Source organism: Culex pipiens, chromosome 2 (genome assembly GCF_016801865.2).
Source record: "Culex pipiens pallens isolate TS chromosome 2, TS_CPP_V2, whole genome shotgun sequence".
Lineage (NCBI taxonomy): Eukaryota > Metazoa > Arthropoda > Insecta > Diptera > Culicidae > Culex > Culex pipiens.
Window position 1 is genome coordinate 73,625,181 of NC_068938.1, and position 12,794 is coordinate 73,637,974.

The following is a 12,794-nucleotide window of genomic DNA, read 5'->3' on the forward strand; positions in this document are numbered from 1 at the left end:
TTTCAACAGTATGATACAACGAAAATGAGAATGGAATGTTGCATTTTTTGTTTTCGCTAGCGTCTCATGAGATTATTTTGCTTACGAGTTACGAGATCGAGTCTGTTTGGCGTGATGGTCACGGACATCCGAATCCTGTTTGATTCAGCAAAACTGTGTGAGTGTGTGAATTTGAGTTTGAGTGGATATGTGGGATATGATACTTTTGCGAGACTTGATTTCTTTTATGTATGATTGTGTGTGTTGTTTTTCTTGTTTTAAATATTCATAAATTACTGTTTTATTTTAGTAGAGCCGTGATAAATAGTCGGTGATATTTGCTTTTTTTTCGCTTGATTCTTGATTTCTTTACAATTTGATGAATAGTCATGGAATTGATAAAGCAAAAAGTGGGATATTTTTGTTGGAGTTTTGGATTTGTTTTTGGCAATAATACCACGTGAGAATAGTAGTGGACCACATGCATTTTACAAAGAGATTCTTTCTTAGTTTTGATATGGTTCAAATTGTTCGTGGTGGCTTTGAATTTCAGTTGGAGCGTTCCAGAATCGATCGTCACTTTTGTATTGTATTGCTGTCAGCTTTTGTTCGTCTGTGTTGGTGGGAAATTTGATTTCACTTTTTTTAACTGAAGCCAAACGGTTTTATTGGAAAACGTCATCAAATATTTTCGTTGAATCATCACCATCGTAAGTTGTGCGTTTCTTTAATATGTTTTGCTTTTGGAATTGTAACATACAACAATGAAATTATATTTTCATTTATTAAAAAAAATGAGGATTTGTACAAATCAAAACTAAATGATAACAAGGCAGTTAAATTTAAAATCAAAATCACTCACTAAAATTATTTTATGTCGAATTAAGAGAGTAAGCAAAACTGTTCTCTCGTTTCTCTAGATTATTCCTGTTTTCTCTTGATTGAATGTTAACTTCATTCGCTGAGAAAGAAAAGATTTAATACAAAACAGCGAAGAAATCTTTTAACTTTAAAAAAACATCATTGAGTAAACGATATTTTCATGAATCTCTTTCTTGTTTTCTCAGAGCCGCAAATTAATAGTGAGAGCAAAACTCTTCTCGGATTTCGCCCGTTTCTTTCATTCTTTTTCGGAGTGAGCTCAAATTTAGACTCTCTCCATCGAATGCTCTGAGGGCCAACAAGAGTAAACATCAGCAGTCAGGAGAAACGAGGGGTAACCATGGCAACGAGAGTAACTCTCTTGCTCACTGTCTTGCGTCGAGATTCGCTCTCCGTTACCTTTGTTAGGCTTCTCTCTGCTATGAATACATTTTTAAACACAAACAACTTATAAAAATGGAAAAAAAAGTTAAATTTGGTCAATTCGGCTCGTCCACCGAGTAATCTATTCAAGTCTCGTTTTTTACTGTGTTATTTTTATATTTTCATGTTGTATTTCACTATAGTAACGGGATGTGTGAATATGACTTTTTAACTACGGGTTGATTCGTAAAATTTCGATTGCCTATATAAACGTTCGGTTTGATTTGAGGAGACGAAACAGGAAAAACCATAATTTTCAGTTTTTTTTTTTGGATAATGGGATCGTGAAAAACGATTAATCACACACGGCAATGGTCACTTTCAATAGCTAGAGTATATTTTTATTTCGTTCTCGATCCAGACTTGAGATGACATGAACTCGTAATTTAATGTGTGTGAGATGTCTGTGTAGTTTTCGATTTTTATATTTACACGAACGTGTGATTTCCTCGGTCTCAGTTTTAATGCAACTTTTTTGTTTGTTTTGAATGTAATTATGATATCGAACTATCTAAGGGTTTTTTTGTTTCATGTGATATAGTATTTTACTGATATATAACATATTTATAGTTTGGTTTTCTTTTCGTCAAAGATTTTCCACGACTTTGAGTGTTTGCTAAATTTTGAATAAAAGTTTGTTCCAAAACAGAGTTTTTTGTTTACTACTTTCAGGACATTGTTCTTCTTCAACCGCCGGCAGCAAAGCTTCTGCTTCCAACAAGAACTAGAGCAAATTTTGCTCGACGCAAAGTTTGCTGCCGCGGCACTGTTGAGAGAACACATTTCGACTTTTCATTCACTGCGCTCGATTTTACCGTTTACATGCGTTTTGGATGTTTCAGGTCTTGGCTTAGAGTCAACTTTATTTCTTAGTTTTTTTCTTCTTTAAAATATTTTTTCTCTGCTTACCTTACAATCTAACTAGAGTTCATAGATTCTATATATATACTTTATTAAATAAACAAACTTTCCTCGAAGATTTCATATTCTTTGCCTCCTCTCGGCTACCATTCTCGCTCGTACTCAATTGAAAAACAAACCATTATTTTTTTTTATTTCATTAATACTACATGGAAGACGTTATATAAAATTTTCTCGTATGTTTTTTTTTCTTGTTCTTGTCATTAAATATGCCCATTCGCGGTGTAATACAGACAGACAAAATCAAACCATATCAGTAATGCGTTTTGCAGCGATTCACAGATGCGCACGAGAAAAAGTTTTTCATTTCATTTAGTTAAATATTTATTTAGAGAAACAATGACTGAAAAACAGCGTGCAAAGCAGCTCATTTCCGTTGCTCTTTGAGAGCCTCTCACACATACCAACCCTCACGCAACTGACGCGCAATTCACACACCTTCGTAAACCTAGCGAAAAATTACAGCCAAAAATAAATCGATAGACACACTTACAGAGTTTTTTTTCTTCTTCGTTTTTGTTAATTCAACTATTTTTTTTATACAATCTCGAAATCCTTTTTCTTTTCCATCTTCGTCGTCGTCGTCACTATATTGCTGCTCATGTTTTGTATCCTCGTGTGTGTTTGGTTTTGTATCTGTGTAAATTTGTTACACTCTGTACGTTACGTTAGCTGACCTGTCTGATTCGTTTGCATCAATAGTTGGGACCAAAAAAAATGAAGGTTCTTGAAAAAGTGAAGGTTCATGACATATTATATTTTTGTTTTTGATTTTTTAGGTATTGTAAAACGTAAAAAAAAGAAAACAAACTAAACGCAAAAAAATACATATTTTATCTTTGGTTACTCAAGTCTGGATTGTATTTATAAAATCTGATCCAAATCCTTCGTTTTAATAAATTTCTGAATATTTTTGTCTATTGGAATTCAAGGTTTTTTGTTTTTTAAACAATGATTCGAGTTGAATCATTTCAGTTTAACGTGAAGACTTCCATCATTGCCATGATTTTTCATTCAAAGATATAAATTTTGCGTCATTTTCAACATTTTGACAAAATTCCTTCTACAAGTTGTTTAAAATAGTGCCCTTCACATGCTGATACTTTTTGGTAACGATTATCCCATTCCTTGTAAAGCTATGGAAATCGTCATTAAACAATGATTGCCGACTAGGATGTCAATGATTGTACCACAAAATTATATACATTTTAAAACTCATTTGATTTAGATCAGAAATTCTTTCAGTGGCTTCAAGAACTCAACAACCGGCACATGTTGATTCCTTTTGGTGCAGAAATTCGTTGAATTGAATTTAATACAGAATATTTTATAGTGATGATCAATTTTCTTCGAAAATGATCAACGACTTTACCTTAAGTGATGAAAAAATCATCATTACTAAGTCATGAGATTTTTTTTTTAATTTCCCATAAACATATGAAACACAATAGCATATAAAACTTAAGAAGCGTTGAGCAAAATGTCATTGGTAGGGGAGATGGGGGTAAGACGGCCACCCTAAGGGAGAAGTCTCATAAAATTTACACAACAGATTATTTTGATCTCAAATTACTTACACATTGTTCTACTAGTAGTCCATTATAGACATGACATAAATAAGTTGATCTAAAAACCAAATTTCAATACTGTACAGCAGCGATTCTCAACCTTCTTCTAGGCCGGTACCCCCTGCCATGTAAATCAAGTAGGCCCGGTACCCCCGTTGAACATCGCTGCTGTACAGCAATTTAAAAAAAATAATTGAAATCGTATATATACGAAACACGCGGGATAAAACGGCCACCCATGTGAGGTAAGACGGTCAGTGCTATAAATTAACTTAATAACTTTGCTAAATCCAGCCAAACAGCTACATGGTTGGTTGAACAGACTTCTCTAAACATCATAACTATTTTGGTTGAAAAAAATCAGGTTTCAAATGTGAAGAAAAATGCTGTTCAAAAAATTTCATATTTTGGTTCAGTGAATTTCATATTATTGCGACCACATTTTATGAAAAACTGTGAATTTTTACTACAAAACAATCACAATTAGTTTGTGTATTTTGATTAGAATAAGTAAATCAAAATTATGTAAACAATATTGAATTGACGATTTTATGAAAAATTTGATAGGATTTCATACTATTCAATGAGTTTTGCTAAATCACAGTAAAGAATGTTGTCGAAACGGTAGTTAACAGCATTTTGATTGAAAATTGATAGTTTTATTGAAAATGCTTTTCCTTATCTACAAATATGTCTTAATAGTAAAAAAAAACCGCTAAAAATATAACCTATATCAAATAAAGTTTACAAATTACGGGTGGCCATCTTACCCCGGAGGAGGTGGCCGTCTTGCCCCCAAATAAATTATTTTTTAAAACATTTTTTTTTTGCAAATAGCTCATCGCATGTTTTAAACTTTTCCGAGGGACATAATCTAGGGAAAACTTCAATTTAACATGAAAAAATATTTGAAGACAGGAAAACATATTGTTTTCTAACAAAAATGCCTAAGTTTCATTCATGAAAATTACATCCAATTTCAAGTTCAAAAATTATTTGTTTATTTTGAGCTATTTTTATACTATTTCAAACAATATGTTTGGCAAAGGTGACTCCATATGCATTATTTAGCATGAGGAACAGTATTGCTAAACGTTTTAGTAATATTCATTTGTATACTTATTAAAACAGTGGGGTGGCCGTCTTGAAAATTTGCAACAACTTTTCTGAAGACATAAAATCTCCAAAACTCTACTTTAGAAAATCCATTTTACACATAGTTTTGCGATCTGTGCACTATCATTATAAGGGCAAGTGATTTTTTCACAACAAAAAAATATAATTTAGTGGCAATTCGCTTGCTAAATATTGGAAATCAAGGGCGTTTTCAAGGTTCTCTAAAATCTGCTTTAAAGAAACTCAAAAAAAAGTTATTTAAGAATAATTGTGTACGAGGAAGTTACTGAGAAAGTAAGCAGAAGCTCAAGACACAAAATATTTATTGAAAAAAAATTAAAATAAATTTTGAGAAATTGTGAAGAATTATTACCAACAGAATCAACATCCTAAATGTCCTGAAATTTTAGGAATTGATTTTTTTGACGACATAAATACAATAATATAACCATTATTTTAAATAGGTTTAAAAACTGTGTTTATTGCCATGGTTTTCAGCTAAAGGGAAATTTGTGTATTAAAGTTGAGGCAATATTGTATTCTTTTTTTTACATTTCTTAACGAAAATTTCAGAAAATTACAAAACATTGCAACTTCTGTCAACTTTTTTTTAATTTTAAGCTTAATTTAATAAAAAGCTTCATTATTAATTGATCTCACGTTTTAGGCAATTCGTTCTTCATCATTTTAATAAATTTTACAGTCAATTATCTGTACTAAGTTAAACATTATCTAAATCTTCCAAAAATAAATTTGTTATTAAAATTGCTTCGAACAAAAGTCATTGTTAAACAAATTTGAAGCCGGAGTGTAAAAAAACAAAATTTCCAAACAATTTTATTTCAGAGATAAAAAGGTATTTTACGAAAATCAAAAATTGAAATTATAATTTCTTGAGATTTATGCATTTTAATCACATTTATTTTGAGATGGCGCTTATTGATTTAAAGTGAGGTTTAAAAAGGAACACTTCATTTTTAAACGTGTTAAACAACATATAAATTTAATTTAACCAGCTTTTTTACAATCACAATATTTCCCTATACTTTGCTGTGTAAACTTTGAGACTATGACAAATCAATGCTTTCCATGTTTTGCATAAAAGTAAAATAACAAATTTAAAGATAATTTTTAACATTTTTCTAGATTTTAAATCAGGTTCATCATTCAAGAACCTTCACTGTTTCACCTTCACTAGTGTTTTTGGTTGTATTCTGGATTTAAAACAATGACCCTTTTAAATCAAAAATATAAGTTTGTATGGATTGAGAGAGTCACAGAATCTTATGCCAGCAAAGAATTGCATTCTGGCGAGCACAGTCTTTCCGATATTTTTGGCTAACTTTATTTACAACTCTCTCATTGCAGGTTGTGTTTTTGATTAGAGGCTAACTAAACTCAGCAATATTTCAACTTTGGAAATAATCCCCGTTCCTAGAAAAAAAAACGCATTTCCAACCAACATTTACCCGCTCTACATCAGTTCAACGATACACAAACAAGTTATGCCCACTCAATTTAACCGATTCGTCTCTTCAACAGAATAAATTTCATCTACACCGGGTGTTCAAACGTAAATTTCCTTTCGCTAAACATTTTGCACTACTTTGAAACAACTCGAAAAAACAGAGGGAAATTTTGCCTAGTTTTAACTATTTTGGAATTATGTACTTTATATACAACTAATTACAAACGAGGGCTTCCCGAGGGGTTGACCTCGTGATTTACAGTGTTTATGAGAGTGTGTTTTTCATGGTGAAAAGCATTCGATTTTGTTGTTGTTGTTATTGGGAATGTTTCAGGAATGTTGTTGCTGCCGGTCAGAGTCTATGGGTTTCGACAGGACACACTGCGCACTTTTAACTAGGAAGAGCACAAACTTTAGACGATGCTATTTTTGTTTTTGCTGGTTTTTAAACTTTTGATTTTCTTTCTGGATAGTTTAATCAGTAACAACGAAATCCAACTGCTTCTAAATTAAGCTCGCTTATTTTCAGATTCAGGTGCTTCCAATATTTGAACGAAATTTGTTTGAACTTATTATTTCAGTTAAAGAACAATTATAATCAGAACTTTTAAAACCTTTTCTATTCGTTTCTTGTTAAGGTACAATTTCAGTAACGAAAAAAACTCAACCAAATACGCTAAAATTTCTCACTGGTTAAAGGTCAACTACTAACATAATTACGCTATGATTTTTATTTTTTTATAATTCTGGTTTTCCCTTCACTATGCTAATGCGTTTTGTTCTATAGTCGATTTAGTGTTTGGTTTCATTCATTTTAACTATGGTTCTAAAAACTCTGCGCTCTTTCTATTAGTCGACATGTACAGTTACGAGATATCGTTTCCAACTTAACAGCTGAACCCCGCTGCAGAGCAGTTCTCTAGATTTTCGTAAATCGATTTTTTTTAAATGCATTTTTCATTTGTATAAAAAATATCAATTAATTTCATATGTTCATAAAAAATCATTTTCATTAGCAAAGTACCCCTCTTTGTGTTTTGCTAAGTGGTGCGGTGAAATTCCTTACATACATGTAATGATCTAAAAATTTCAAGAACATTCAGACAAAAACTTTTATGAAGATGCTTGCATATATCACGAGTAATTGAAATTAAAATCTAAACTTTTGAATAGTTTAAGCAATTTTTGATCAATATTAGTTTATTGATAAAATGACAGTAAAGACCAAGGTAAAGACCCATAAAACGAAATTCAAAAAAATCGCTAATTACCATCTAATTTATAAAATCGTAAGCGATTTGATAAAACACTTCACACAGCAATTAAAAATCTTCATGAACAGTCACAGAAGGACATCCTCAAAGAGGAGCAAAGTTAACAAAATACCAGCACCACATGCTTTTGACCTGCTCTACCGCAGTAGGCTGTTATTGTGAATTTCGCTTGGTGTAAATGACTGTTAAATGTGTAATAAAATAAATCATTTGAATCAATTAAATCAACGATTGAATCACTTCCGATTAACGATGATTCTGAATCAGCTTGGATCGAATCATTGCGATTGTTCTGTCTGAGCCAATCAAAAGCTTTCGATCATAGAGTAAGAGAGATAAAAAAAGGAGAGCAGAAGAGAGAATATTCAGTAGTGACTGTTGTGAAAAATAAAAACGTTAGAAATTTATAAAATAAGTTTGGCATCGTGTAAGATTTTAGATCGCGAGTGAAGAGGAGATTTTGAACAATCAGGGACCTTGATAAATAATTCAACATAAATGAAATTCATGTAACTGTATTGATGACTTTTTGTCAATTTTCCAAACAACATAAAAATACACACTAAAAAAATTGGAATTTTACATTTGATGTAATTGTTGATTTAACTTAATATTAGATCATGTAATCGTATTTTACATGTAGAGTTAGGTTTATTTTGACGTAAATTGATAAAAATCCCACAGGTTTTAATTTGCGTCATGCGTGACCTAACATCATCAATAACCCAATTTTATGATAAATTGGATGCACATAACTGGAGCATCAAATTTGATGTAATTTTACCTCAAATGAAACCCGATTTCACGCGCCTTAGCCCCTACACGTTAGTCAGATTGGTGAAACGTCAAAACGTCAGCCGGCCTTCACGTCGCAGTGCATAGAATTTTTCGTCCAGATTCTCTTTATTTTTTCTGTTATTGACCGAGACTTTCTACTACTTTGAATAAAAGCGTTCAAATCTCAGATAGAGGTGAGTTTAATATTTCTTGATCGAGTCTAAAACAGGCAACAAATATTTGTTGTCGTTTTCCATTTGGTTTTTCAGGTTGCGGGCACCATGAAACGCGAGGAAAACACGGTTCAATACGCAATATCGAGGCAACTGGCAGGTGTCCACCTTCTGGAAATGTTTTCACAAGAAGAAATGCTCCCGAATTAGTGTCCAAGTAATCAACCTGTGCCTCTTTGATGCTTCCCTCAGCGCGCTGTCAATATAAATTGTAAGTCGGAAGATTACTGGTGAGGACAGAGGATTCATGGAGCAAATCCGGCGACAAATTATTGAAAAATCTGATAGAAACGGCGGTGAATAGTAATGAAAAAGTGTCATTAAATGTGTGCAATAAAAAAATGATTTAGAAGACATAATCACGTTTTTTCAATAAGATCAATTAGATTCCTATTGGATTTGTTTCACCAGAATTCCGTTTGCTGTAATTTTCAGTGTTCCCACTAGCCTAAGCCATCGGCTAGGCTAGGTTCATTTTTCTGGTTCAGATTCACTCCACACGTCGGCAAGCATCGTCGGCTCAGGCTCAACGAGCGCCGTGAGCCATGGTTCATTTGGTTCAAACCAGGCGAGGCTAGCCAAAATGAACCATTGGCTTGAACCAGGCTTGAACCTGATCAAAGAATGTTAGGCTAAACGGCGAGCTCTGTTACACCATGATACTGTTCAACCCTAAATCTACTACTGCGTAACACTGTTACATCGTAACAGTGTTACACCGTAACAGTGTTACATCGTAACAGTGTTACATCGTAACAGTGTTACACCGTAACAGTGTTACACCGTAACAGTGTTACACCGTAACAGTGTTACACCGTAACAGTGTTACACCGTAACAATGTTACACCGTAACAATGTTACACCGTAACAATGTTACACCGTAACATTGTTACACCGTAACAGTGTCACACCGTAACAGTGTTACACCGTAACAGTGTTACATCGTAACAGTGTTACATCGTAACAGTGTTACACCGTAACAGTGTTACACCGTAACAGTGTTACACCGTAACAATGTTACACCGTAACAATGTTACACCGTAACAATGTTACACCGTAACAGTGTTACACCGTAACAATGTTACACCGTAACAATGTTACACCGTAACAATGTTACACCGTAACAATGTTACACCGTAACAATGTTACACCGTAACATTGTTACACCGTAACAGTGTCACACCGTAACAGTGTTACACCGTAACATTGTTACACCGTAACAGTGTTACACCGTAACAATGTTACACCGTAACAATGTTACACCGTAACATTGTTACACCGTAACATTGTTACACCGTAACAGTGTTGCAACGAATGTTGTGGTGTAACAATGTTACGGTGTACGAATGTTACGGTGTAATGAATGTTACGGTGTAATGAACGTTACGGTGTAACAAATATGACGTTGTAACAATGTTACAGCGTAACAATGTTACGGTGTAACAATGTTACGGTGTAACAATGTTACGGTGTAACAATGTTACGGTGTAACAATGTTACATCATTATATTTGTTACACGGTAGCATTGTTGCACCGTAACATTTATGCATAGTCATGGTTTTCATTAGCCGGGTTAGCCTGGCTTAAGCCATGGTTCATGGTTCACTGAACCAGGATTGAACCACAAAAGGAGGCTTAAGCCGAACCAATTTTATTGGTGAACCTAGCCTAACCGGTTCATTTGGGAACTCTGGTAATTTTACACGATCTTGAGTCATGTTTGGATCGTGTAATTTTACGTCTAAAGTTATGTGCATTTAATATAACCGAAAATTACACGTTTTTTTCGCAATTTTACTAGAAAAGTTTGATTTTGCGAAACTAAACAAACGGAAGTAGATCTGCCAAATGACCAAATGACAATTACAGCTGAAACGTCATGTCTCAGTAGGCCATGAATATGTTTACATTATGTTCGCTAGCATCAGCTTTGTCTATTCCCATGTACCTACTTTATTTCGCACAATCAAACTTTTGTTCAGTAAAATCACCGTTTCCTGTTGATGAGAACATCAATGATTCATTTTAGTTTGATGTTTTCATTGATTTGACCACAATAATATTGAGGAGCATTAAAGTGTCAAAGTTTTATTATTTTTATCGGGTTCCTTGGACAATTTCCTGAACTCTGAAGAAAGTCTTTTGAAACATCACATGATTTTTTTTTTTGAAAATCTTCCAAAAATGTTTATTTTAGTTGAACAAACCTTTTAAATTTCCGTTGAAAAAGCCTTATAGAAAATTTTATTGTACGTCAAGGTGAAATTTTTACTCATTGGTCATAACATAATTTGGCAAATATTTTATCAGAATCAGTTATCTTTCTTTTTAGATTCAAGTATGAAACATAAATTTGAAAATATACAATTTTAATGTTAACACACTGATGTTATTTTATTCCGTAGTAACTTTATTAATGTTTTGCTTGTTTTTCACATTTTCTGCTGCAGAAAGTTACTGTTATCATTTGAATTACTGAAAATGCGTAGAAGCATTGACTGGAACATGAAAAAAATTACTGCATATTAATTTTAACATAAATTGTGAGAAATTTTACTGAAAAACACAGCCATAGCTGAAAACAGAAACATGACATTTTTAAAGGATTTGCAAAGGCACAAAAAAAGCTAATCAATCTTCCAACATTAAAATTCTGTAAAATTTTAAAAGTTCTTCTTGGTTGAAAAATGTATTTTTGACGAAATTTAGATCGAAGCCCACCTGGTGACTTTCTCATAATTTCGCTGCCGGCCATCGGAATTTGGCTTAGACTTCACACCCACAGACTAGCAAGGAGAAACAAATAAAGCTTAAATTGTTTCTTTGGACATATGCGATGAGCGGATAAAATTTCGTTCAAATGAAAAAAAAAAAAACATAATAAAAAAAATCGAATTTCGAATAATAAGAGAACAACTCTGATGCCCCATTCCCGGTGTCACGTTTGTCATAATTTGGTGATTCTTTCTCTGTTTTTTGTTTTGTTTTCTGTTCCACAATTAGATAGAGAGTGTTTGTGTGTGTGTGTTATGTATTACATTATTTACGAATAGAATTTAGTTGCTCCTGCTGCCACCTCTTCTTAAAACGTGTGTGATCAATAAATCGGAAAAACATACCACAGACAGTTGATTTTTTTTATTTTCTTTCTTGCTTGTTTACTCTTAAAATTCAAATTTGATTTAGTTTGGTTTTCTTTAGTTGCTAGTTGTTTTTTTTTTCTTTGTTCTTAAACATCGTATTGTCCATAAGTTTTAGTTCTTCTCGTTCTGTCCGCGTCTCGCACTTTGTTATGCTAGTAGTGACTTGGTGACCTTTCTTGACTTGTTTTGCTTTTTCTCTGAACACCTTCGAACGAACAAAGTGCCTGTCAAAAGTCTAACACTGGTGGCATCGATTTAGTTTGTGGGTTCCCCGTTATCCTTTCCATTCCCTTTTTGCTTTCCCCCTTTTAAGACGAAACACGATTCGTTTAGCCGTTTATTAAGTGTATACATCTATAACATTTTCATTTTAGGACTTATAGTACCACAAATGTTCACTGCTTATACCGTAGTGGTCACCTCTCTCGCGCTGTCTCAAACAGTTTTTTTTTGTTTTCATTACCTAAAAAATAGGACAAAATCACACAAATCATTGCAGCGCAATCCTGCTCCTCCCACCCCCCTCCTACAAGGTCTAAAATAACTTTGGTGTAAAAAATACTCCCCGTCGTTCTTACAGATGGACACACACACATTGTTTTTCCCCCGGGAAAATTAACATCTTCACATCTCTCAACTGATTATGCTGCACTGGCATCACGTTACTGGTACTGGTAGTTGTGTGACATGTTAGAGTTTTAGAGTATTTCTTTTTTGTTGTTGCTTTCTTTAGGTTGCTAGTTTAGCTGATTAGAAAGTGTTGTGGAGCTTTATCACGCGCTGGTCAGCACCCAGATCAGCACCAGCGTCGCTATCGTCGAGGCCAGCGACGCCCGGAACAGGGGGCTGGCCGTGCCGCACTGCTTGATCTCGATCTCCTCCGGGTGGTAGCTGATGCAGCGGCTTGGCCGCTTGCGCAGCATCTTCTCCTTCGCCATCCGGCGGACGCCGCACGCACCTGTGGAGAATAAAAAAAAGTAGTGCAAATTTAGAAAAAAAAAAGTGTTTT

At 33.7% G+C, this 12,794-nt stretch overlaps 1 protein-coding gene across 4 annotated transcripts in view; it reads right to left on the minus strand.

Annotated features, from left to right (window-relative positions):
• Positions 1-12,088: 12,088 nt before the first annotated feature.
• Positions 12,089-12,794, minus strand: part of LOC120420135 (voltage-dependent calcium channel subunit alpha-2/delta-4) — a 152,260-nt gene continuing 151,554 nt past the window's right edge. For all 4 annotated transcript variants that reach the window (XM_039583088.2, XM_039583090.2, XM_039583087.2 and 1 more), the window contains one exon: positions 12,089-12,743. In XM_039583088.2, coding sequence (XP_039439022.1) covers positions 12,559-12,743 — 185 coding nt within the window. In that variant the 3' untranslated portion in view covers positions 12,089-12,558. The remainder of the gene's footprint in view (positions 12,744-12,794) is intronic.